General features: G+C 44.5%; 1 protein-coding gene across 1 annotated transcript in view; it reads left to right on the top strand.

Annotated features, from left to right (window-relative positions):
* The window catches only part of DDX60 (DExD/H-box helicase 60), a 444355-nt gene that overhangs the window by 375499 nt on the left and 44959 nt on the right, over positions 1-23897 (top strand). The window contains 1 exon segment of the mRNA XM_029604155.1: positions 8438-8559. Within this exon segment, the coding sequence (XP_029460015.1) occupies positions 8438-8559 (122 nt within the window).

The following is a 23897-nucleotide window of genomic DNA, read 5'->3' as shown; positions in this document are numbered from 1 at the left end:
GCGGACCTGCCTTGTTTAGGGGAAAACCTCTTTGGCGATAAAGTCAAGGAGGCAGTGGCCACCATCAAAGACCACACAGAAACCCTCAAACAGCTTTCTCAGCTGCCACAAGAGGTACATCAACCTTCAAGGAGGCCTCCAAGAAGGGAACAAAGAAAGCCATATTACCGCCCTAGGCGGTATTATCCACCAGTAGCCAGGCCCAGACAACAAAGACCTGCTCAACGGTCTCAGCCTCGCCAAAGAACTGTTAGGCCTCAGCAGCCTCCGCCTGCGGCGTCCACTTCCGGATTTTGAAGTACAACCAGAGGGCATGAGTCATTCCCAAAATCCTTATCCACAAGTACCTGTCGGAGGCCGAGTTGCTCACCATCTTCAAACTTGGACCTCCATCACTACAGACCAATGGGTACTCTCAATCATATCTCAAGGGTACCACTTGGACTTCCTCACTGTGCCAAGAGACAATCCCCCTATTCCGTCTTGGACAGTGTCTCATCATTACACAATCCTGCAAGCAGAATTATCTACCCTCCTGACTGCCAGGGCCATCGAAAGAGTTCCCAGGCCTCAGTGGGGCAGAGGATTCTACTCCCGATATTTCCTCATTCCAAAGAAAACCGGGGGTCTACGTCCTATCCTGGACCTCAGAAATCTCAACAAATTTTTAAAGAAGGAAAAATTCAGGATGGTGTCCTTAGGCACCATGCTACCTCTTCTTCAAAAAGGAGATTGGCTCTGCTCTCTGGATCTTCAAGACGCTTACGCTCACATTCCCATTTTTCCACCTCATCGACAGTACCTGCGATTTCTGGTACAAGGTCAACACTTCCAATACAGGGTGCTACCATTCGGCCTTGCATCAGCACCTCGAGTATTCACAAAATGTCTAGCAGTAGCGGTGGCACATCTTCACAAGCAAAAAGTGCATGTGTTCCCCTACTTAGACGATTGGCTCATCAAGAGTCATACACAGAGCGGAGCTGTCACTTCTCTCCATCTCACAATAAGATTGCTTCACTCCTTGGGATTTCTCATCAATTACGACAAATCCCATCTCACACCATCTCACCAGTTGCAGTTCATAGGTGCAGATCTCAACACCATCACAGCAAAGGCCTTTCTTCCGAAAGACCGGGCTCAAACACTCGTTCTCCTGGCACACTCTATTTGCAATCAATATACAGTCACAGCTCATCAGTGCCTCATCCTACTCGGACACATGGCCTCAACAGTTCACGTCACTCCCATGGCCAGACTGACCATGCGACTAATGCAATGGACACTCAAATCTCAATGGATTCAAGCCACTCAGCCACTGTCCACTCACATTCAGATAACACCAGATCTGAAGTTTTCCCTTCTCTGGTGGACATCACCGATCAACTTGCTCAAAGGCCTACCTTTTCAGCAGCCAGTTCCACAAGTGACTTTAACTACAGATGCGTCCACCTTGGGATGGGGAGCGCACATTGCTCATCTGAAAACACAGGGCAAGTGGACAAAGCAAGAAGCCTCTTTTCAGATAAATTTCCTGGAGCTTCGAGCTATACGCTATGCTCTATATGCATTCAAGGACTGCCTTTCACACAAGACTGTTCTGATCCAAACGGACAACACAGTAGCCATGTGGTACATCAACAAGCAGGGGGGTACGGGCTTGTACCTCCTTTGTCAGGAAGCAGCCCAAATATGGGACTGGGCCCTAGCACACTCAATTCTACTACGGGCAATCTACCTAGCAGGCATCCACAACACAGTAGCGGATCGCCTCAGTCGTCACTTCCAACCACACGAGTGGTCTCTAGACCCGACACTGGCAGCCAAGATCTTCCAACGCTGGGGTCAACCATCAATAGATCTATTTGCATCCCATCTGAACTACAAAGTAAGCAATTACTGCTCTCTCCTCTCGCAGCAGAACAGCTTACCAAGAGACGCGTTTGCCCGCCATTGGAATTCAGGCCTGTTATACGCGTATCCACCAATACCGCTAATAACCAAAACACTAGTGAAGCTGCAACAGGACAAGGGGACCATGATACTCATAGTCCCATATTGGCCTCGACAAGTATGGTTCCCCACACTGCTAGATCTCTCAGTCAGGGACCCGATTCACCTGGGAGTAGCTCCCAATCTCATAACTCAGGAACAGGGTCAGTTGCGCCATCCCAACCTTCAATCCCTGTCCCTGACAGCATGGATGTTGAAAACTTGATCTTACAGCCATTCAACCTCCCATCCTCTATATCTCAAGTACTTATAGCTTCACGTAAACCTTCCACTAGAAAGAATTATTCCTACAAATGGAAACGGTTTACATTGTGGTGCACTAACAAAGATTTAGATCCTTTCACTTGCCCCACTACCTCACTACTAGATTACCTTTACCATCTCTCAGACTCTGGTCTTAAGACGTCATCGGTAAGGGTACACTTAAGTGCAATCTCAGCTTACCATAACAAGCTGGAAGATGCACCTGTCTCCACACAGCCTCTCGTAGGTAAATTCATGAGAGGCCTAACTCACATTAAACCTCCAGTTCATTCCCCAAGCATACAATGGGATCTGAACGTAGTGCTCACTAGACTTATGCGTTCTCCCTTTGAACCCATAAATACTTGTGACCTTAAATTCCTCACTTGGAAAACGGTATTTCTCATAGCCATTACATCAGCTAGAAGGGTCAGTGAACTGCAGGCACTAGTAACTTACGAACCCTTCACGAAGTTCCTTCATGACAGAGTAGTCCTCCGTACACATCCAAAATTCCTTCCTAAGGTTGTCACGGAATTTCATTTAAACCAAACCATAGTTTTGCCTACATTCTTTCCTAGGCCTCACTCTCACCAGGGAGAGAGAGCCTTACACACTTTGGACTGTAAACGTGCGTTATCTTTCTATTTAAACCGCACTGCAGCCCAAAGAAAATCAAATCAGCTGTTTGTGTCCTATGATCCAAACAAACCAGGTAAAGCAGTGGGTAAGCATACTCTGTCAAACTGGCTAGCAGATTGCATACAATTTTGTTATGAAAAAGCAGGCCTTACTCTCCAAGGGCGAGTAAAAGCACATTCAGTCAGAGCAATGTCAACCTCAGTAGCACACCTTCGCTCTGTACCTATTCTGGACATTTGTAAAGCAGCAACATGGAGTTCTCTTCACACCTTTGCAGCTCACTACTGTCTAGACAAAGAGGGAAGACAAGATTCAGCATATGGACAATCCGTCTTAAAGAACTTGTTTCCAGTTTAATCCCAACTCCTTCTACATCCAACCTGCTGTGATTTCGGCTGATTCATTTCATCGTCAATACCTTACTGTTGCTTCAGCACATATGGGTGATTAGCAAGCCTCTAGCTTGCTAATCACCCATATGTGAGGACTAGCATCCTGCTTGTCCTGGGATAAAGCAAAATTGCTTACCTTGTAATAGGTGTTATCCCAGTACAGCAGGATGTAGTCCTCACGAAACCCACCCGCCACCCCGCGGAGTTGGGTCCGATACGTTTTATTATTTTATTTTTGGCTAACGCTATTTGCTACAAACAAAGACTAAAGGGAGACCCCTGTGGCAGGGAATATCATGGCATGCTGGGCATGCTCAGTAGGCACTCTGGTGCCAGTCAAAAGTTTCATAGAAACTTTTACAGAAGTTTTCCGTACATAGGGCTCCATTACTAATTTCACCCATATGTGAGGACTACATCCTGCTGTCCTGGGATAACACCTATTACAAGGTAAGCAATTTTGCTTTCTGTGAATCACAGGCGTCCATTTCCTTTGGCTTTTCCATCGTCGTCAGGCCTTCTTTTCCCAACACGGCCAGCTTCCGCATCCTTTCTATGTGGTGCCTCTCGCTGCTTGCCAGGGTTTCTTCGTACTCCCTCGTAGTTGTTAGGCACCTGGTAACAAAAGAAAAAGGGGATCCGAGTGCAGACTGCCTCACCAAAATCTGCCAGCCCCCAGGCTCTGCTTACACCCTTACCAGAAGAACCAATTACACCAGCATTTCTGCCGTATACATCCCCGCCATCAATTGCATAACCCCTGGACGTCTCCTTGGCACCACCACACACCACAGTACCCGGAGCCCCCTCTCCTTCCGACGGTATGGCTAGCCCCAAGTACGCTTACCGGAACCTAGACACAACAGGCATCCAGAGCTCTCCACGGCTAATCCCCAGCCTGGTCTGCTCCTCCTAATCCTATCCGGTCCTCTCAGCGATCTGGTCAGGCTCAGCAACCTCGTCTGTAAGTTGGGTACTCGTCCGGGCTGTACTTCATATACGGTGTGATTCGATTATCCCCCTTCAGTACATCTTCTGACACCCTCCTTGCCAGAAAACAACAAGACTGGACCCAAGTGCGGCCGTTCAACACTTGACCCCTCTGGCTCCTTATCTGGGGTAGCCCGCCCCCTCACCCCGTTGCTCTAGGGGCTTACCAGCTGCTATTCATTCGGTAGCAAACCAAGTGAGACAAAGGGGAGAGGACAAAAAAAAAAATGTTGTTTGTTTTTTTTTCAAACTACAGCCCCTGCTGTGGCTTAGCCTCTTCCCCCCACCATGCTGGCAATCCTATTCTTGGGCTTTCGAGGTACTTTTACCTTTCCCAGGTCAGTAAATGCCCTGGTATGCCTTTTCCTCCTTAAGGCTCCTCTGTACGGCGAGTTCCGTTGGATCCCACTGCTGCCACCATATGTGAAGGCTCACCGCCCGTGCTGCCCTGGGTGCCGCTCTGCTGCCTCCAGTTCAGGCCCCTCGCGAGTCCTGGATATCCCTGGAGTCCCTCAGTCACACAGGACTCCCTTGGTTCAGGTCTCCGCAGGCCCTGGTTTTGCTGGGCTTCTGGGTTCTCCTTGTAGGGAGTGGGGTTGAAGCAGTCCCCCAACCCCCAAAGATAACAGGGAGAGAGACAGATTCCTCAAAGCATTTTTATAAAGCAAAGTAGCTGAATCTAGTACATTTGCTCCGTCACCTCAGGAGCTGCACAAATGACCCTGCCCCCGCTCTCCAGCATTCTAATCCCTTAGCACACGTGCTGGAGCAAAGGTACTGTTTGAGCCCCCCCGGCTCTCCAGTTCACCAGCAAACACCCCTTAACACACGTGCTGGATCAAAGGTACTGTTTGAGCCCCCCCGGCTCTCCAGTTCACCAGCAAACACCCCTGCCCTAACTTCCCTTAGGGTACAGGTTATCCGTTTCCCTTTTCTGGCTAGGCTGTACCCATGAGACAGCTGGAGGATTCCTCTCCCCTGGAACCTACCTCCATTTCCTTTCTCCCTCCTGCTTTACACTTTACAGCCCATTATTGTTTAGACGCTGGAAGACAAGATTCCATCTTCGGCCAGTCTGTCTTGTGCAACTTATTTGCAACTTGATGTACTAACACCCTTCCGCCTGCCCGTTAGGGGTCAGGATGCCCTCTACCAAATTCCACCCCAGTTGTTGTGCCTGTTGCACGTCTTTGGGTACATTTGGTGCATTTCTCGGACATCCTCAGCTCGATATCACCCATATGTGAGGACTACCATCCTGTGAGAAAGCAGAAGTTGCTTACCTGTAACAGGTGTTCTCACAGGACAGCAGGATGTTAGTCTTCATGAAACACGCCCGCCACCCCCATACAAAATGGCGCCGGCCATACAGTGTATGGCCGGCGCCATTTTCCGTACGGAAAAACGATTCGCGTGCAGGAAGTTATTCCCGGACCCCCGCTGGACTTTTGGCAAGTCTTGTGGGGGTCAGGAGGCCCCCCCCAAGCTGGCCAAAAGTCCCTGGGGGTGCAGCGGGGGTCCGGGAGCGATCTCCTACGCTCCTGACGTCGGGGGAAAAAAACAAAATGGCGCCGGCGCTACCTTTGACCTGTCATATGACAAGGCAAAGGTAGCGCCGGCGCCATTTCTACAACGCACCGGAGGCCCGAGAGTAAAAGATCACACCGGGACCCTCCCTCTGGAACCCAGGTAATTTAAGGCATTTTGGGGGGGTTCGGGAGGGGGGGGGATTTATTTTAAAGGGTTGGGGTGGGTTTTAGGGTTGTTTTAGTGTGCCGGTTTTCCCGCCCTCCCCCTTCCCCTCCCCTTCCCCCGATTTACGATTTTTTGACGATAAATCGGGGAAATTGTTATTGTATCGCGGCTCTAACGATTTTTGACGATTTAAAATATATCGGACGATATTTTAAATCGTCAAAAAACGATTCACATCCCTAATACTTAGCCCAGAAAAGTTGAAACGTTTAAATCAGCTTCAACAGCTTATCCACCAAATGCTCAAACATTCCCAACATGATTCATGTTTCAACTGTATGATTCAGGGGATTTTATTATGACTTCACATAGGCAAATATTCTCCAGTCCTACAAATTAAAAACATAAGAAATAAAATCACACCCTCAAACTCACAGGAACCAACATTCCAAAATTTAACACCATATATTGTAAAATGACCAGGCAAGGTTATCTTGTAAAGAGAAACTCACCCGGACGGCAAAGACCATCTCTTCAAACAATTCAAACAATTCAAAACATGGCGCCACCGCGTCTCCAATAAATACCTCCTACCTCTTACTACTAAGTTTAAATGATCTCCAATCCTTACGTCACCGGGAATCCGCAACAAGCTAATACCACGAAGAACTACATTTTCCATAATTTAAAACGAACTATTCATCGTTACCAGGATCTAAAAAACAGACCAGTCAATCTCTTTGTTGAGACCCTTTGGATCCACCGTATCAAAGAAATATATCCATTTCTGTTCTTTACGTAGTAGATGACTGTCAAAATCACCCCCTCGATTACAAGGCAGCGGTTTCTCAATAACCGCAAATCTTAGATCTTCAAAAGAATGGTGAAACTGTAAACAATGTTGTACCACTGGAGCCTCAATTTTATTCCGTACAATAGCACTTCTGTGCTCGATGATCCGAGTTTTGAGGCTCCGTAGAGTTTTTCCAATGTATAATAAAGGACATGGGCACCACAGTCCATAAATTACACCCTTAGATTGACAGTCCGTATAGGACCGAAATCTAAATTTACCATTGCCAAAAAAAGGTAAAGATTCACCTGCAAAAGATTGATCACATACACTACACTTTTTGCAGGGAAAATGTCCCTTTACAACTGTACACTCAGAAGATCCTAACATTTTCTCATCAGAGAAATCTGAACATACAATCATGTCTCTCAAGTTTTTCCCCCATTTAAAGCAAATCTAGGAATATCCTGACGTCCTGTATGTAAGCTCAAAACGTGCCAATACGTTTCGATAATATTCTGAATTTTATATACCTGGGGGGAAAAAGGTAACACACAAGTAGCCCTATTCACATCCCGTGATCCATTAGATGGTAAAAAGAGGAAATCTCGATTAATCCATCGGGCCTGTTTATACGCTTTTTTGATTATCCCAAGGGGATAACCTCTTTGCTGAAAATTAAAGATCAAGGTTTTCGCTTTTAATTTATAATCAAAAATGTCAGAACATAACCTCCTTAGTCTGAGAAACTGTCCGTATGATAAATTGGACTTCAAATGATAAGGATGGCAACTATCGTAACGTAGCAGAGTATTTTTATCCGTAGGCTTGCGATAGATGGAGAAAACAAAACCCATCAATTGTAGAGAAATAGAGATATCAAGATATCCAGTTGAAACATGAATCATGTTGGGAATGTTTGAGCATTTGGTGGATAAGCTGTGTAGCTGATTTAAACGTTTCAACTTTTCTGGGCTAAGTATTCTACTCCTAACTACTGTTTCAGAATTACTTGATGCCTTAAAATTGGGTTTATTAAAATTATCGTGGAATATATTTATATTGGGAATAAAAATTGTATAAGTAGACATCTTTCACAAAAGACAATAATTGATTAAAATTCCAGATTGCTCTAAAGGCTGATTACAGCTTGTGGCCCATCACGTGGCGAGAGGCTGCAGATTAAAATTCTTTGGAGTTGTTTTATGATATTGTCATTTGTGATTTAAAATATTTAAAAGTTTGTTTTATATGTTTTTGGATTTTGATCCTTTTTCCCTTTCTGTTTGTGTCTATTATGAATATAAGAATGTGTACATAATTAAATAAGATGGAGGGGAAAAGATACAGGTAAGAAGTGTACAAAATACAGAAAACAAACTTGAAATCTTCATACAAATATTTTGTACTTATCTGATATTCAGATTCTGAATTCTACTTTTAATTCTATATATTTAATGGTAGAGATTTATTTTCAAGAATACTAAACTCTGTATATTCTAATTTAATTCCACTACCTTCGTATTCACATCTTTCTTTCAGAATAACTTAACACATCCTTTTAAATGCTGTGCTTTCATTTCATGTCCACTTCAAACTTGTCACAATCTTCTTCCTTTTAACTCAAATAAGATGCTTAATGTTTTTGAATTTGTGTTTCCTTTAACAGGTAAGCAGACATTTTCTGAAGCACAGATGGAAACCATAGTGCTGGTATTAGCAAACATATTTGGAAGAAGAACCTTACCAACTTGTATAACTCAAAATAAGAAGTCATTTGAACAGTCAGAGGTGAATAAAAACAGAACAATCTACTCACAGGTGCAGGGTCACAGAATTGCTTTAGAAATCATTAGTACATCCCAGCATATCTTTTAAGGTGGCAGGAGGATGTATTGCTTGTGGTCCTCCCATTACAGATGTTTGATTAGTAGTGACTATCTTAATAGAAATGTCATAAGAACATAAGAACATGCCATACTGGGTCAGACCAAGGGTCCATCAAGCCCAGCATCCTGTTTCCAACAGTGGCCAATCCAGGACATAAGAACCTGGCAAGTACCCAAAAACTAAGTCTATTCCATGTTACCATTGCTAGTAATAGCAGTGGCTATTTTCTAAGTCAACTCAATTAATAGCAGGTAATGGACTTCTCCTACAAGAACTTATCCAATCCTTTTTTAAACACAGCTATACTAACTGCACTAACCATATCCTCTGGCAACAAATTCCAGAGTTTAATTGTGCGTTGAGTAAAAAAGAACTTTCTCCGATTAGTTTTAAATGTGCCACATGCTAACTTCATGGAGTGCCCCTTAGTCTTTCTATTGTCCGAAAGATTAAATAACCGATTCACATCTATCCGTTCTAGACCTCTCATGATTTTAAACACCTCTATCATATCCCCCCTCAGCCGTCTCTTCTCCAAGCTGAAAAGTCCTAACCTCTTTAGTCTTTCCTCATAGGGGAGCTATTCCATTCCCCTTGTCATTTTGGTAGCCCTTCTCTGTACCTTCTCCATCACAATTATATCTTTTTTGAGATGCGGCGACCAGAATTGTACACAGTATTCAAGGTGCGGTCTCACCATGGAGCGATACAGAGGCATTATCACATTTTCCGTTTTATTCACTATTCCTTTTTTGACTGCCGCAGCACACTGAACCGACGATTTCAATGTGTTATCCACTGTGACGCCTAGATCTCTTTCTTGGGTTGTAGCACCTAATATGGAACCTAACATTGTGTAACTATAGGATGGGTTATTTTTCCCTGTATGCATCACCTTGCACTTCTCCACATTTAATTTCTTCTGCCATTTTGATGCCCAATTTTCCAGTCTCACAAGGTCTTCCTGCAATTTATCACAATCTGCTTGTGATTTAACTACTCTGAACAATTTTGTATCATCTGCAAATTTAATTATCTCACTCGTCGTATTTCTTTCCAGATCATTTATAAATATATTGAAAAGTAAGGGTCCCAATACAGGTCCCTGAGGCACTCCACTCCCCACTCCCTTCCACTCAAAAAATTGTCCATTTAATCCTACTCTCTGTTTCCTGTCTTTTCGCCAATTTGTAATCCACAAAAGGACATCCCCACCTATCCCATGACTTTTTACTTTTCCTAGAAGCCTCTCATGAGGAACTTTGTCAAACACCTTCTGAAAATCCAAGTATACTACATCTACCGGTTCACCTTTATCCACATGTTTATTAACTCTTTCAAAAAAGTGAAGCAGATTTGTGAGGCAAAGCTTGCCTTGGGTAAAGCCATGCTGACTTTGTTCCATTAAACCATGTCTTTCTATATGTTCTGTGATTTTGATGTTTAGAACACTTTCCACTATTTTTCCTGGCACTGAAGTCAGGCTAACCAGTCTGTAGTTTCCCGGATCGCCCCTGGAGCCCTTTTTAAATATTGGGGTTACATTAGCTATCCTCCAGTCTTCAGGTACAATAGATGATTTTAATGATAGGTTACAAATTTTTACTAATAGGTCTGAAATTTCATTTTTTAGTTCCTTTAGAACTCTAGGATGTATACCATCCGGTCCAGGTGATTTACTTCTCTTCAGTTTGTCAATCAGGTCTACCACATCTTCTAGGTTCATCATCGTTTGATTCAGTCCATCTGAATCATTACCCATGGAAAACCTTCTCCAGTACGGGTACTTCCCCAACATCTTCTTCAGTAAACACCGAAGCAAGGAAAAGATTTAATCTTTCCTCGTTGGCCTTATCTTCTCTAATTGCCCCTTTAACCCCTCGATCATCTAACAGTCCAACTGACTCCCTCACAGGCTTTCTGCTTCAGATATTTTTAAAAATGTTTTTACTGTGAGTTTTTGCCTCTAAGGCCAACTTCTTTTCAAATTCCCTCTTAGCCTGTCTTATCAATGTCTTACATTTAACTTGCCAATGTTTATGCATTATCTGTTGCGGTCTCCACCGCTTCCCCTCTATCTGCTGTGCTCAGGGCTCACCTCCGATGGGGGGAACGCCGCTCCCGCGGCTCCGCTGGGCCTTCAGGGCGTCCGCCATTGCTGGGTCATCTCGCTGCTGCCACGCGCGCGAGGACGCGCATTATGGACGCATGGTCACCGGAAGTCTGGCCCCGCCTGGGTTAACTACGCCACGCCCCAAGCCTGATTTAACCGGCGTTCGTCTGCCTTCTCATTGCCTTGCAACGAGGGTCGCTACTGTTAGTAGTTCTTAGTTGCGCTTCTGCTGTTCTGCATTCCGGTTGACCTCAGCTTGTTCCTGACTCCGCTTCTGCCTGCCACTGACCTCAGCTTGTTCCTGACACCGCTTCTGCCTGCCGCCTGCCACTGACCTTAGCTTGTTCCTGACTTCGCTTCTGCCTGCCGCCTGCCACTGACCTCAGCTTGTTCCTGACTCCGCTTCTGCCTGCCACCTGCCACTGACCTCAGCTTGTTCCTGACTCCGCTTCTGCCTGCAGCCCGCCATTGACTTCAGCTTGTGCCCGACTCCGCTCCTGCTTGCCGCCAGCCTCCGACCTTTGCCTGCACCGGAGACTGCTTCTACTGGCTGCCAGCCTGACTTGGGTTTGTCTCCTTTCTACTCACTGCCCGGCCCGGCTCTATTGCACGCTACTGACTCCAGTCCTGCCTTCAGCTGGTCACAGTCTATGATACGCTACATACTCTGTTCCTGTTACCTGTCTGCTCCGCTCCACGGCATACTGCAGACCCCGGGCCTGCTCACTAACTGCTTTGTTCAGCAGGCTACAGACTCTGTCTGACTGCCCCGCTCTCGCCGGGCCTTCCTGCTCCCAGCTGCTGGACTCTGTGGGTTACTCTTGCCCAGGCCTTTTCTATAGAGACTGTTACTGTGCTCCTAAGTCCCAAGGTACTAGGACCCTACGGGCTCCTCCTGGGGGGTTCCTGGTTTCCGGGTGAAGACCTGTGCCTGTGGCTCCGCCTCCTGACCTACTCTACACCAGGGTAGTTCGGCTCAAGGGTTCACACCTGGACTGCAGCTTCCCAGACTGCAACATTATCCTATTTTCTTCCGTTGGATCCTTCTTCCAATTTTTGAATGAAGATCTTTTGGCTAAAATAGCTTCTTTCACCTCCCCTTTTAACCATGCCGGTAATCGTTTTGCCTTCTTTCCACCTTTCTTAATATGTGGAATACATCTGGACTGTGCTTCTAGAATGGTATTTTTTAACAATGACCACGCCTCTTGGACATTTTTTACTTTTGTAGCTGCTCCTATCAGTTTTTTCTAACAATTTTTCTCATTTTATCAAAGTTTCCCTTATGAAAGTTTAGCACGAGAGCCGTGGATTTGCATACTGTTCCTCTTCCAGTCATTAATTCAAATTTGATCATATTATGATCACTATTGCCAAGCGGCCCCACCACTGTTACCTCTCTCACCAAGTCTTGTGCTCCTCTGAGCATTAGATCTAAAATTGCTCCCTCTCTCGTCGGTTCTTGAACCAATTGCTATCATTTATTCCATCCAGGAACTGTATCTCTCTAGCATGTCCCGATGATACATTTACCCAGTCAATATTGGGGTAATTGAAGTCTCCCATTATTACCGCACTACCAATTTGGTTAGCTTCCCTAATTTCTCTTAGCATTTCACTGTCCATCTCACCATCTTGACCAGGTGGATGGTAGTATACTCCTATCACTATAGTCTTCCCCAACACACAAGGGATTTCTTCCCATAAAGATTTCTTTGCTTCGGTATTTACTGAAGAGGATGTTGGGGAGGTACCCATAATGGAGAAGGTTTTCATGGGTAATGATTCAGATGGACTGAATCAAATCACGGTGAACCTAGAAGATGTGGTAGGCCTGATTGACAAACTGAAGAGTAGTAAATCACCTGGACCAGATGGTATACACCCCAGAGTTCTGAAGGAACTAAAAAATGAAATTTCAGACCTATTAGTAAAAATTTGTAACTTATCATTAAAATCATCCATTGTACCTGAAGACTGGAGGATAGCAAATGTAACCCCAATATTTAAAAAGGGCTCCAGGGGCGATCCGGGAAACTACAGACCGGTTAGCCTGACTTCAGTGCCAGGAAAAATAGTGGAAAGTGTTCTAAACATCAAAATCACAGAACATATAGAAAGACATGGTTTAATGGAACAAAGTCAGCATGGCTTTACCCAGGGCAAGTCTTGGCTCACAAATCTGCTTCACTTTTTTGAAGGAGTTAATAAACATGTGTATAAAGGTGAACCGGTAGATATAGTATACTTGGATTTTCAGAAGGCTTTTGACAAAGTTCCTCATGAGAGGCTTCTAGGAAAAGTAAAAAGTCATGGGATAGGTGGCGATGTCCTTTCATGGATTGCAAACTGGCTAAAAGACAGAAAACAGAGAGTAGGATTAAATGGGCAATTTTCTCAGTGGAAGGGACAGTGGAGTGCCTCAGGGATCTGTATTGGGACCCTTACTGTTCAATATATTTATAAATGATCTGGAAAGAAATACGACGAGTGAGATAATCAAATTTGCAGATGACCCAAAATTGTTCGGAGTAGTTAAATCACAAGCAGATTGTGATAAATTGCAGGAAGACCTTGTGAGACTGGAAAATTGGGCATCCAAATGGCAGATGAAATTTAATGTGGATAAGTGCAAGGTGATGCATATAGGGAAAAATAACCCATGCTATAATTACACAATGTTGGGTTCCATATTAGGTGCTACAACCCAAGAAAGAGATCTAGGTGTCATAGTGGATAACACATTGAAATCGTCGGTGCAGTGTGCTGCGGCAGTCAAAAAAGCAAACAGAATGTTGGGAATTTTTAGAAAAGGAATGGTGAATAAAACGGAAAATGTCATAATGCCTCTGTATCGCTCCATGGTGAGACCGCACCTTGAATACTGTGTACAATTCTGGTCGCCGCATCTCAAAAAAGATATAATTGCGATGGAGAAGGTACAGAGAAGGGCTACCAAAATGATAAGGGGAATGGAACAACTCCCCTATGAGGAAAGACTAAAGAGGTTAGGACTTTTCAGCTTGGAGAAGAGACGACTGAGGGGGGATATGATAGAGGTGTTTAAAATCATGAGAGGTCTAGAACGGGTAGATGTGAATCGGTTATTTACTCTTTCGGATAGTAGAAAGACTAGGGGGCACTCCATGAAGTTAGCATGGGGCACATTTAAAACTAATCGGAGAAAGTTCTTTTTTACTCAACGCACAATTAAACTCTGGAATTTGTTGCCAGAGAATGTGGTTAATGCAGTTAGTATAGCTGTGTTTAAAAAATGATTGGATAAGTTCTTGGAGGAGAAGTCCATTACCTGCTATTTTCACTTAGAGAATAGCCACTGCCATTAGTAATGGTTACATGGAATAGACTTAGTTTTTGGGTACTTGCCAGGTTCTTATGGCCTGGATTGGCCACTGTTGGAAACAGGATGCTGGGCTTGATGGACGCTTGGTCTGACCCAGTATGGAATTTTCTTATGTTCTTATGTTCTATGCCATCCCGGACATAAAGCGCCACACCGCCTCCCGGGCGCTCCTCTCTGTCACTGCGATATAAATTGTAACCCGGTATAGCACTGTCCCATTGGTTATCCTCCTTTCACCATGTCTATGAATGCCAATTAAGTCTATGTCATCATTCACTGCTATACATTCTAATTCTCCCATCTTACTTCTTAGACTTCTGGCATTAGCATACAAATATTTAAAAGTTTGTTTTTTGTTTGTATTTTCATTCTGCTTTTTAATTGATAGGGATAACTTAGAATTTTTTAGCTCAGGTGAGTTTTTAGTTACAGGCACTTGGACTACTTTTCTTATTATTGGAACCTCTCTGTCGGGATGCCCTAATTCTAATGCATCATTAGCATCCTTTGAAGATACATCTCTCCGAACCATGCACTGCTGAGCGACTGTTGGCTTTCCCCTTTGTCCTAGTTTAAAAGCTGCTCTGTCTCCTTTTTAAAGGTTAGCACCAGCAGTCTGGTTCCACCCTGGTTAAGGTGAAGCCCATCCCTTCAGAAGAGACTCCCCCTTCCCCAAAAGGTTCCCCAGTTCCTAACAAAACTGAATCCCTCTTCCTTGCACCATCGTCTCATCCACACATTGAGACTCCGGAGCTCTGCCTGCCTCTGGTGACCTGCGCGTGGAACAGGGAGCATTTCAGAGAATGCTACCCTGGAGGTTCTGGATTTAAGTTTTCTACCTAAGAGTCTAAATTTGGCTTGCAGAATCTCCCTCCCACATTTTCCTATGTCATTGGTGCCCACATGTACCACGACAGCCGGCTCCTCCCCAGCACTGTCTAAAATCCTATCTGGTTTAATGGAACAAAGTCAGCATGGCTTTACCCAGGGCAAGTCTTGCCTCACAAATCTGCTTCACTTTTTTGAAGGAGTTAATAAACATGTGGATAAAGGTGAACTGGTAGATATAGTATACTTGGATTTTCAGAAGGCATTTGACAAAGTTCCTCATGAGAGGCTTCTAGGAAAAGTAAAAAGTCATGGGATAGGTGGCGATGTCCTTTCGTGGATTGCAAACTGGCTAAAAGACCGGAAACAGAGAGTAGGATTAAATGGGCAATTTTCTCAGTGGAAGGAAGTGGACAGTGGAGTGCCTCAGGGATCTGTATTGGGACCCTTACTTTTCAATATATTTATAAATGATCTGGAAAGAAATACGACGAGTGAGATAATAAAATTTGCAGATGACACGAAATTGTTCAGAGTAGATAAATCACAAGCAGAATGTGATAAATTGCAGGAAGACCTTCGGAGACTGGAAAATTGGGAATCCAAATGGCAGATGAAATTTAATGTGGATAAGTGCAAGGTGATGCATATAGGGAAAAATAACCCATGCTATAATTACACAATGTTGGGTTCCATATTAGGTGCTACAACCCAAGAAAGAGATCTAGGTGTCATAGTGGATAACACATTGAAATCGTCGGTGCAGTGTGCTGCGGCAGTCAAAAAAGCAAACAGAATGTTGGGAATTTTTAGAAAAGGAATGGTGAATAAAACGGAAAATGTCATAATGCCTCTGTATCGCTCCATGGTGAGACCGCACCTTGAATACTGTGTACAATTCTGGTCGCCGCATCTCAAAAAAGATATAATTGCGATGGAGAAGGTACAGAGAAGGGCTACCAAAATGATAAGGGGAATGGAACAACTCCCCTATGAGGAAAGACTAAAGAGGTTAGGACTTTTCAGCTTGGAGAAGAGACGACTGAGGGGGGATATGATAGAGGTGTTTAAAATCATGAGAGGTCTAGAACGGGTAGATGTGAATCGGTTATTTACTCTTTCGGATAGTAGAAAGACTAGGGGGCACTCCATGAAGTTAGCATGGGGCACATTTAAAACTAATCGGAGAAAGTTCTTTTTTACTCAACGCACAATTAAACTCTGGAATTTGTTGCCAGAGAATGTGGTTAATGCAGTTAGTATAGCTGTGTTTAAAAAATGATTGGATAAGTTCTTGGAGGAGAAGTCCATTACCTGCTATTTTCACTTAGAGAATAGCCACTGCCATTAGTAATGGTTACATGGAATAGACTTAGTTTTTGGGGTACTTGCCAGGTTCTTATGGCCTGGATTGGCCACTGTTGGAAAACAGGATGCTGGGCTTGATGGACGCTTGGTCTGACCCAGTATGGAATTTTCTTATGTTCTTATGTTCTATGCCATCCCGGACATAAAGCGCCACACCGCCTCCCGGGCGCTCCTCTCTGTCACTGCGATATAAATTGTACCCCGGTATAGCACTGTCCCATTGGTTATCCTCCTTTCACCATGTCTATGAATGCCAATTAAGTCTATGTCATCATTCACTGCTATACATTCTAATTCTCCCATCTTACTTCTTAGACTTCTGGCATTAGCATACAAATATTTAAAAGTTTGTTTTTTGTTTGTATTTTCATTCTGCTTTTTAATTGATAGGGATAACTTAGAATTTTTTAGCTCAGGTGAGTTTTTAGTTACAGGCACTTGGACTACTTTTCTTATTATTGGAACCTCTCTGTCGGGATGCCCTAATTCTAATGCATCATTAGCATCCTTTGAAGATACATCTCTCCGAACCATGTACTGCTGAGCGACTGTTGGCTTTCCCCTTTGTCCTAGTTTAAAAGCTGCTCTGTCTCCTTTTTAAAGGTTAGCACCAGCAGTCTGGTTCCACCCTGGTTAAGGTGAAGCCCATCCCTTCAGAAGAGACTCCCCCTTCCCCAAAAGGTTCCCCAGTTCCTAACAAAACTGAATCCCTCTTCCTTGCACCATCGTCTCATCCACACATTGAGACTCCGGAGCTCTGCCTGCCTCTGGTGACCTGCGCGTGGAACAGGGAGCATTTCAGAGAATGCTACCCTGGAGGTTCTGGATTTAAGTTTTCTACCTAAGAGTCTAAATTTGGCTTGCAGAATCTCCCTCCCACATTTTCCTATGTCATTGGTGCCCACATGTACCACGACAGCCGGCTCCTCCCCAGCACTGTCTAAAATCCTATCTGGTTTAATGGAACAAAGTCAGCATGGCTTTACCCAGGGCAAGTCTTGCCTCACAAATCTGCTTCACTTTTTTGAAGGAGTTAATAAACATGTGGATAAAGGTGAACTGGTAGATATAGTATACTTGGATTTTCAGAAGGCATTTGACAAAGTTCCTCATGAGAGGCTTCTAGGAAAAGTAAAAAGTCATGGGATAGGTGGCGATGTCCTTTCGTGGATTGCAAACTGGCTAAAAGACCGGAAACAGAGAGTAGGATTAAATGGGCAATTTTCTCAGTGGAAGGAAGTGGACAGTGGAGTGCCTCAGGGATCTGTATTGGGACCCTTACTTTTCAATATATTTATAAATGATCTGGAAAGAAATACGACGAGTGAGATAATAAAATTTGCAGATGACACGAAATTGTTCAGAGTAGATAAATCACAAGCAGAATGTGATAAATTGCAGGAAGACCTTCGGAGACTGGAAAATTGGGAATCCAAATGGCAGATGAAATTTAATGTGGATAAATGCAAGGTGATGCATATAGGGAAAAATAACCCATGCTATAATTACACAATGTTGGGTTCCATATTAGGGATGTGAATCGTGTCCTCGATCGTCTTAACGATCGATTTCGGCTGGGAGGGGGAGGGAATCGTATTGTTGCCGTTTGGGGGGGTAAAATATCGTGAAAAATCGTTAAAAATCGTGAAAAATCGAAAAATCGAAAAATCGAAAAACCGGCACATTAAAACCCCCTAAAACCCACCCCCGACCCTTTAAATTAAATCCCCCACCCTCCCGAACCCCCCCCAAATAACTTAAATAACCTGTGGGTCCAGCGGCGGTCCGGAACGGCAGCGGTCCGGAACGGGCTCCTGCTCTGAATCTTGTCGTCTTCAGCCGGCGCCATTTTCCAAAATGGCGCCGAAAAATGGCGGCGGCCATAGACGAAAAAGATTGGACGGCAGGAGGTCCTTCCGGACCCCCGCTGGACTTTTGGCAAGTCTCGTGGGGGTCAGGAGGCCCCCCACAAGCTGGCCAAAAGTTCCTGGAGGTCCAGCGGGGGTCAGGGAGCGATTTCCCGCCGCGAATCGTTTTCGTACGGAAAATGGCGCCGGCAGGAGATCGACTGCAGGAGGTTGTTCAGCGAGGCGCCGGAACCCTCGCTGAACGACCTCCTGCAGTCGATCTCCTGCCGGCGCCATTTTCCGTACGAAAACGATTCGCGGCGGGAAATCGCTCCCTGACCCCCGCTGGACCTCCAGGAACTTTGGCCAGCTTGTGGGGGGCCTCCTGACCCCCACGAGACTTGCCAAAAGTCCAGCGGGGGTCCGGAAAGACCTCCTGCCGTCCAATCTTTTTCGTCTATGGCCGCCGCCATTTTTCGGCGCCATTTTGGAAAATGGCGCCGGCTGAAGACGACAAGATTCAGAGCAGGAGCCCGTTCCGGACCGCTGCCGTTCCGGACCGCCGCTGGACCCGCAGGTTATTTAAGTTATTTGGGGGGGGGGTTCGGGAGGGTGGGGGATTTAATTTAAAGGGTCGGGGGTGGGTTTTAGGGGGTTTTAGTGTGCCGGCTCACGATTCTAACGATTTATAACGATAAATCGTTAGAATCTGTATTGTATTGTGTTCCATAACGGTTTAAGACGATATTAAAATTATCGGATGATAATTTTAATCGTCCTAAAACGATTCACATCCCTATTCCATATTAGGTGCTACAACCCAAGAAAGAGATCTAGGTGTCATAGTGGATAACACATTGAAATCGTCGGTACAGTGTGCTGCGGCAGTCAAAAAAGCAAACAGAATGTTGGGAATTATTAGAAAGGGAATGGTGAATAAAACGGAAAATGTCATAATGCCTCTTTATCGCTCCATGGTGAGACCGCACCTTGAATAATGTGTACAATTCTGGTCGCCGCATCTCAAAAAAGATATAATTGCAATGGAGAAGGTACAGAGAAGGGTTACCAAAATGATAAGGGGAATGGAACAACTCCCCTATGAGGAAAGACTAAAGAGGTTAGGACTTTTCAGCTTTGAGAAGAGACGACTGAGGGGGGATATGATAGAGGTGTTTAAAATCATGAGAGGTCTAGAACGGGTAGATGTGAATCGGTTATTTACTCTTTCGGATAGTAGAAAGACTAGGGGGCACTCCATGAAGTTAGCATGGGGCACATTTAAAACTAATCGGAGAAAGTTCTTTTTTACTCAACGCACAATTAAACTCTGGAATTTGTTGCCAGAGGATGTGGTTAGTGCAATTAGTATAGCTGTGTTTAAAAAAGGATTGGATAAGTTCTTGGAGGAGAAGTCCATTACCTGCTATTAAGTTCACTTAGAGAATAGCCACTGCCATTAGCAATGGTTACATGGAATAGACTTAGTTTTTGGGTACTTGCCAGGTTCTTATGGCCTGGATTGGCCACTGTTGGAAACAGGATGCTGGGCTTGATGGACCCTTGGTCTGACTCAGTATGGCATTTTCTTATGTTCTTATGTTCTTAGGTGACGCGTGAGGTCCGCCACCTTCGCACCAGGTAGACATGTTACCAGGCAATTCTCACGCCCACCAGCCACCCTGCTATCTACATTCCTAATAATCGAATCACCAACTTTGACAGCCAACCTAACTCTTCCCTCCTGGGCAGTAGGCCTTGGGGAGATATCCTCACTGCAAAAGGACAATGCATCACCTGGAGAGCAGTCCTTGCTACAGGATTCTTTCCTGCTGCACCCGGTTGATACTCTCCAATCATGAGACCTTCTTCCTCCAAGGCAGCACCAGGGCTGCCAGTCTGAAATTGGGACTTGGCTACTATGTCCCTGAAGGTCTCATCTATATACCTATATGCCTCAGCTCCTCCAGGTCTGCCACTCTAGTCTCTAGAGATCGGACTTTTTCTCTGAGAGCCAGGAGCTCTTTGCATCGCATGCACATGTACAACTTCTCACCAGTGGGTAAAAAATCATACATGTGACATTGATGCAAAAGACTGGGAAGCCCCCCTCTTGCTGCTGGACTGCTGCCTTCATCTCAGTTTTGATCAGTTCCTAGTTAAGTTTTAGGTTGCTATGGGAGTAGGAATGTTTCTAATGTCCTTTAAATGTATTAGTGAATTCACTATATGTCTGGTAGTGGCCTACCGGGGTCTGATCAAACTCTCAATAAAGTTTTTGTTGGTTTTTTGGGGGGTTTTTTGTGAAAGTGGCACCTGCCTATAAATTAAAGGATGAGCTAGGGTTGGGAAATACAAACAGTCTAACTTCAGTTAGTCAGCCAGAGTGACTCACTGCTCTCTTGGTTAACAAATGTTGGTACCTATTCAAACCAAATCACACTACCTCAACACCCTTCGAAGGTGAGTAACTGAGCTGAACTTTTCAACCTTTTTACTTAGGTATACACTGCTCCTAGCTTATTTCTAGCTTCTGGCTACTTTTTTTTTTTTGTGTGTGTGGGGGGGGGAGGGGTTCTTTTTTAAATACACTCAGTTCTGCTTACTAGCTGCTTTACAGACTTTTCAAAATAAACACACTACCTACTGCTTACTAGCTGCCTTATTTTCTGACTATTTAAAAATACAACAGTCTAACTTATTTATTCACTGCCTTACTGACTATTAAAAGCACAAACACACTAAATAATATTCCCAAATAGTTAACTTTGCCCCAATACTTTTAAAATAGACAATGTCCCAAGCAAAAACTTACTGATTCCTTTCAGCCACCTCTCTGGAATGTCTCATGTTTTGCTCCAATTCAATGAAACAAACGTCCAAGGAGGTTCATCTGATTCAGGATTTTTGATGTTCTGCAAACGTTTAGGGGGTAGTTTTGTAATAGGCTGGTTTATTTATTTATTTATTTTTAGGGTTTTATATACCGTTATTCGGTAGAGCCATCATAACAGTTTACAAATCTGCAGTTATTTAGGGTGAAGGATGCAATTATTTTTTACCAACATACTTTGCACCAATTTTCAAAAAGAAAACATGCACATACTTTCCCTTTGAAAATTATTCCACCAAAATTACCTGCACACATTTATACTTGCTAATGTGTACGCATAGACGATAACTTTAAAACTGGGACTTGGGAGTACATTCATCAGCCCGCACCCAAGGACACGCGGCCATTTCATAACAAATGAAAAGTTCATAAAAGGGGAGGGGCGTGTTTTAGGCGGGGCATGGGCATTCCTCGATTTTAACCTGAAATTAGCGTGTAAATAGCTATGCGCACAGGCATGCACCAGGATCTCCTGCCATGTAACTTTACTTCTGCTATGGATGACATGCATGTTATAAAATAAAGATAAATAGAAGAGATTGGTGCGGTTTTAAGGGTCAGAGTTAACAGGGGAGAAGGGAAGCTATTGAACTAGGGTGGGTTTGGAAGTCCTATTTCTTACCTGGGTGAACTGGGAATGAACTGGGAAAACTGGTAGTGGCATCGGCGTGCGTGTTTTTTAAAATTCCACTACTTACGGGGTAGAAGTGGCATTTGCAGCACAGGCACAAGTCTACTTAAAATTGAGTGCACATATGCCTGCAGTCAGACTACTTTATAACGTGTGTGTATATATATATATATATATATATATATATATACACACACGTTATAAAGTAGTCTGACTGCAGGCATATGTGCACTCAATTTTAAGTAGACTTGTGCCTGTGCTGCAAATGCCACTTCTACCCCGTAAGTAGTGGAATTTTAAAAAACACGCACGCCGATGCCACTACCAGTTTTCCCAGTTCATTCCCAGTTCACCCAGGTAAGAAATAGGACTTCCAAACCCACCCTAGTTCAATAGCTTCCCTTCTCCCCTGTTAACTCTGACCCTTAAAACCGCACCAATCTCTTCTATTTATCTTTATTTTATAACATGCATGTCATCCATAGCAGAAGTAAAGTTACATGGCAGGAGATCCTGGTGCATGCCTGTGCGCATAGCTATTTACACGCTAATTTCAGGTTAAAATCGAGGAATGCCCATGCCCCGCCTAAAACACGCCCCTCCCCTTTTATGAACTTTTCATTTGTTCATGTAGCGGCAAATACATGTGGATCCATTTGGCTTTTAAAATCCGTCAGTATGCGTTTGCCCAACTTGTGCACATACCTTCCGGTTTTGGCGTGCACCCGGCTTTTAAAATTTACCTTATACTCTGAAAATGAAAAAGTATGCTTGTAAATCCAAGCCCTTCTCAATCTCTTTAATGAACGTATCTCTTCAAATTGCACATAAAATGACATGCATACAGGCCCTATGCTCACACTTTTATCAGCATATTGGGCGGGCAATTTTGTAAAAATTGCCCGCCCAATATGCTGCCTCACGCATGTTATAAAATCCGGGGTCAGCGCACGCAAGGGGGTGTACATTTGTGCACCTTGTGCATGCCGAGACCAAGGGAAGCCCCGATGTCTTTCCCCGTTCCCTTGGAGGGAACTTTTTTTTTGCTCCCCCCCCCCACCTTTCCCTCCCTTTCTCTATCTAACCCACCCCCAGCCCTACCTAAATCCCCCCCATACCTTATCTCACTGAGTTACGCCTGCTGGCTCGCCATCCCCCGGCACAGGCCTCTGTGCTGGAGGATTCGGCCCCACCTCCAGACCGCCCCCGAACCACCGCCACACCCCCGGCTCCGCACCTGGACCACCCATTTTTGAAAGCCCCGAGACATACATGCATCCCGGGGCTTGCGCGCACCGTTGAGCCTATGGAGAATAGGCTCGGCGCGTGCAGGGGTAGGTTTTCGGGGGTTACGCGTGTAACCCTTTGAAAATCTACCCCTATACGAACAGTACCCTTGTTATGGATTGATATACTGAATTTCAAATATAACTCTCACACTTTTTGTTCTGTTGATTTGCATGTGTGAAGTCTGATATTCACCCGGTGACTTTGCTATTATTAAATTTACCTTAGCCATTTTGCTAGTTTAACTTGTGGGAGAGGCAGTTTCATGAGCCTCCCCTTCCCTCAAGACACACAAGATCACCCCCAATCAAACATCCTCTCCAAATCATACAAGATACCCCCAATTTACCATTAGCCACTCTAATACTAAATTGTGGTTTAATGCATAAATTGGCAGGTCATATGTGGTAATGTGCTTTTGATTTATATAGACCCATAAAATTTAATTTTTGAAATTAAATTAATTAAGCTCCCTTGAGATTTGCCTAAACCTTTGGGAAAAGCTTGCTTATACATGTCACAAATTCTCTCATGGAATTAGATAATATTTCTTGTGATTTTAATGCCAATATGAGCCATTCAAAACCAGTTAATCTGATATAAAATGTGATACTCTTGCAAATTTGGCTGCATAGTTGTTGTGCTCGGGGGTGGAACCCTTCTCCTGGAACAGCGCAGGGACTGCCCCAGGGGGCGGAGCACTGAAGGAGACAGAAGCAGAGTCGAGCTTCACCACTGGAAGCCTGAGGTCTCCCCGGGAGGGGCCCGTAGGGACCCGGGCCACTTGGACTTAGGTGGGCCTCACAGGGTCTCCAAGAGAAATGGAAGTCCAATGTGCCCACAGGAACTTGGGGAGCGCTGTAGGGTTCGAGACTGAAGACAGGAGGCAGCAGAGAGAACCAGAACAG

The sequence above is a fragment of the Rhinatrema bivittatum genome, chromosome 1 (genome assembly GCF_901001135.1).
Source record: "Rhinatrema bivittatum chromosome 1, aRhiBiv1.1, whole genome shotgun sequence".
Classification (NCBI taxonomy): domain Eukaryota; kingdom Metazoa; phylum Chordata; class Amphibia; order Gymnophiona; family Rhinatrematidae; genus Rhinatrema; species Rhinatrema bivittatum.
The sequence above is the reverse complement of the archived record's forward strand: the minus strand, read 5'-3'. Positions and strand labels throughout refer to the sequence as shown.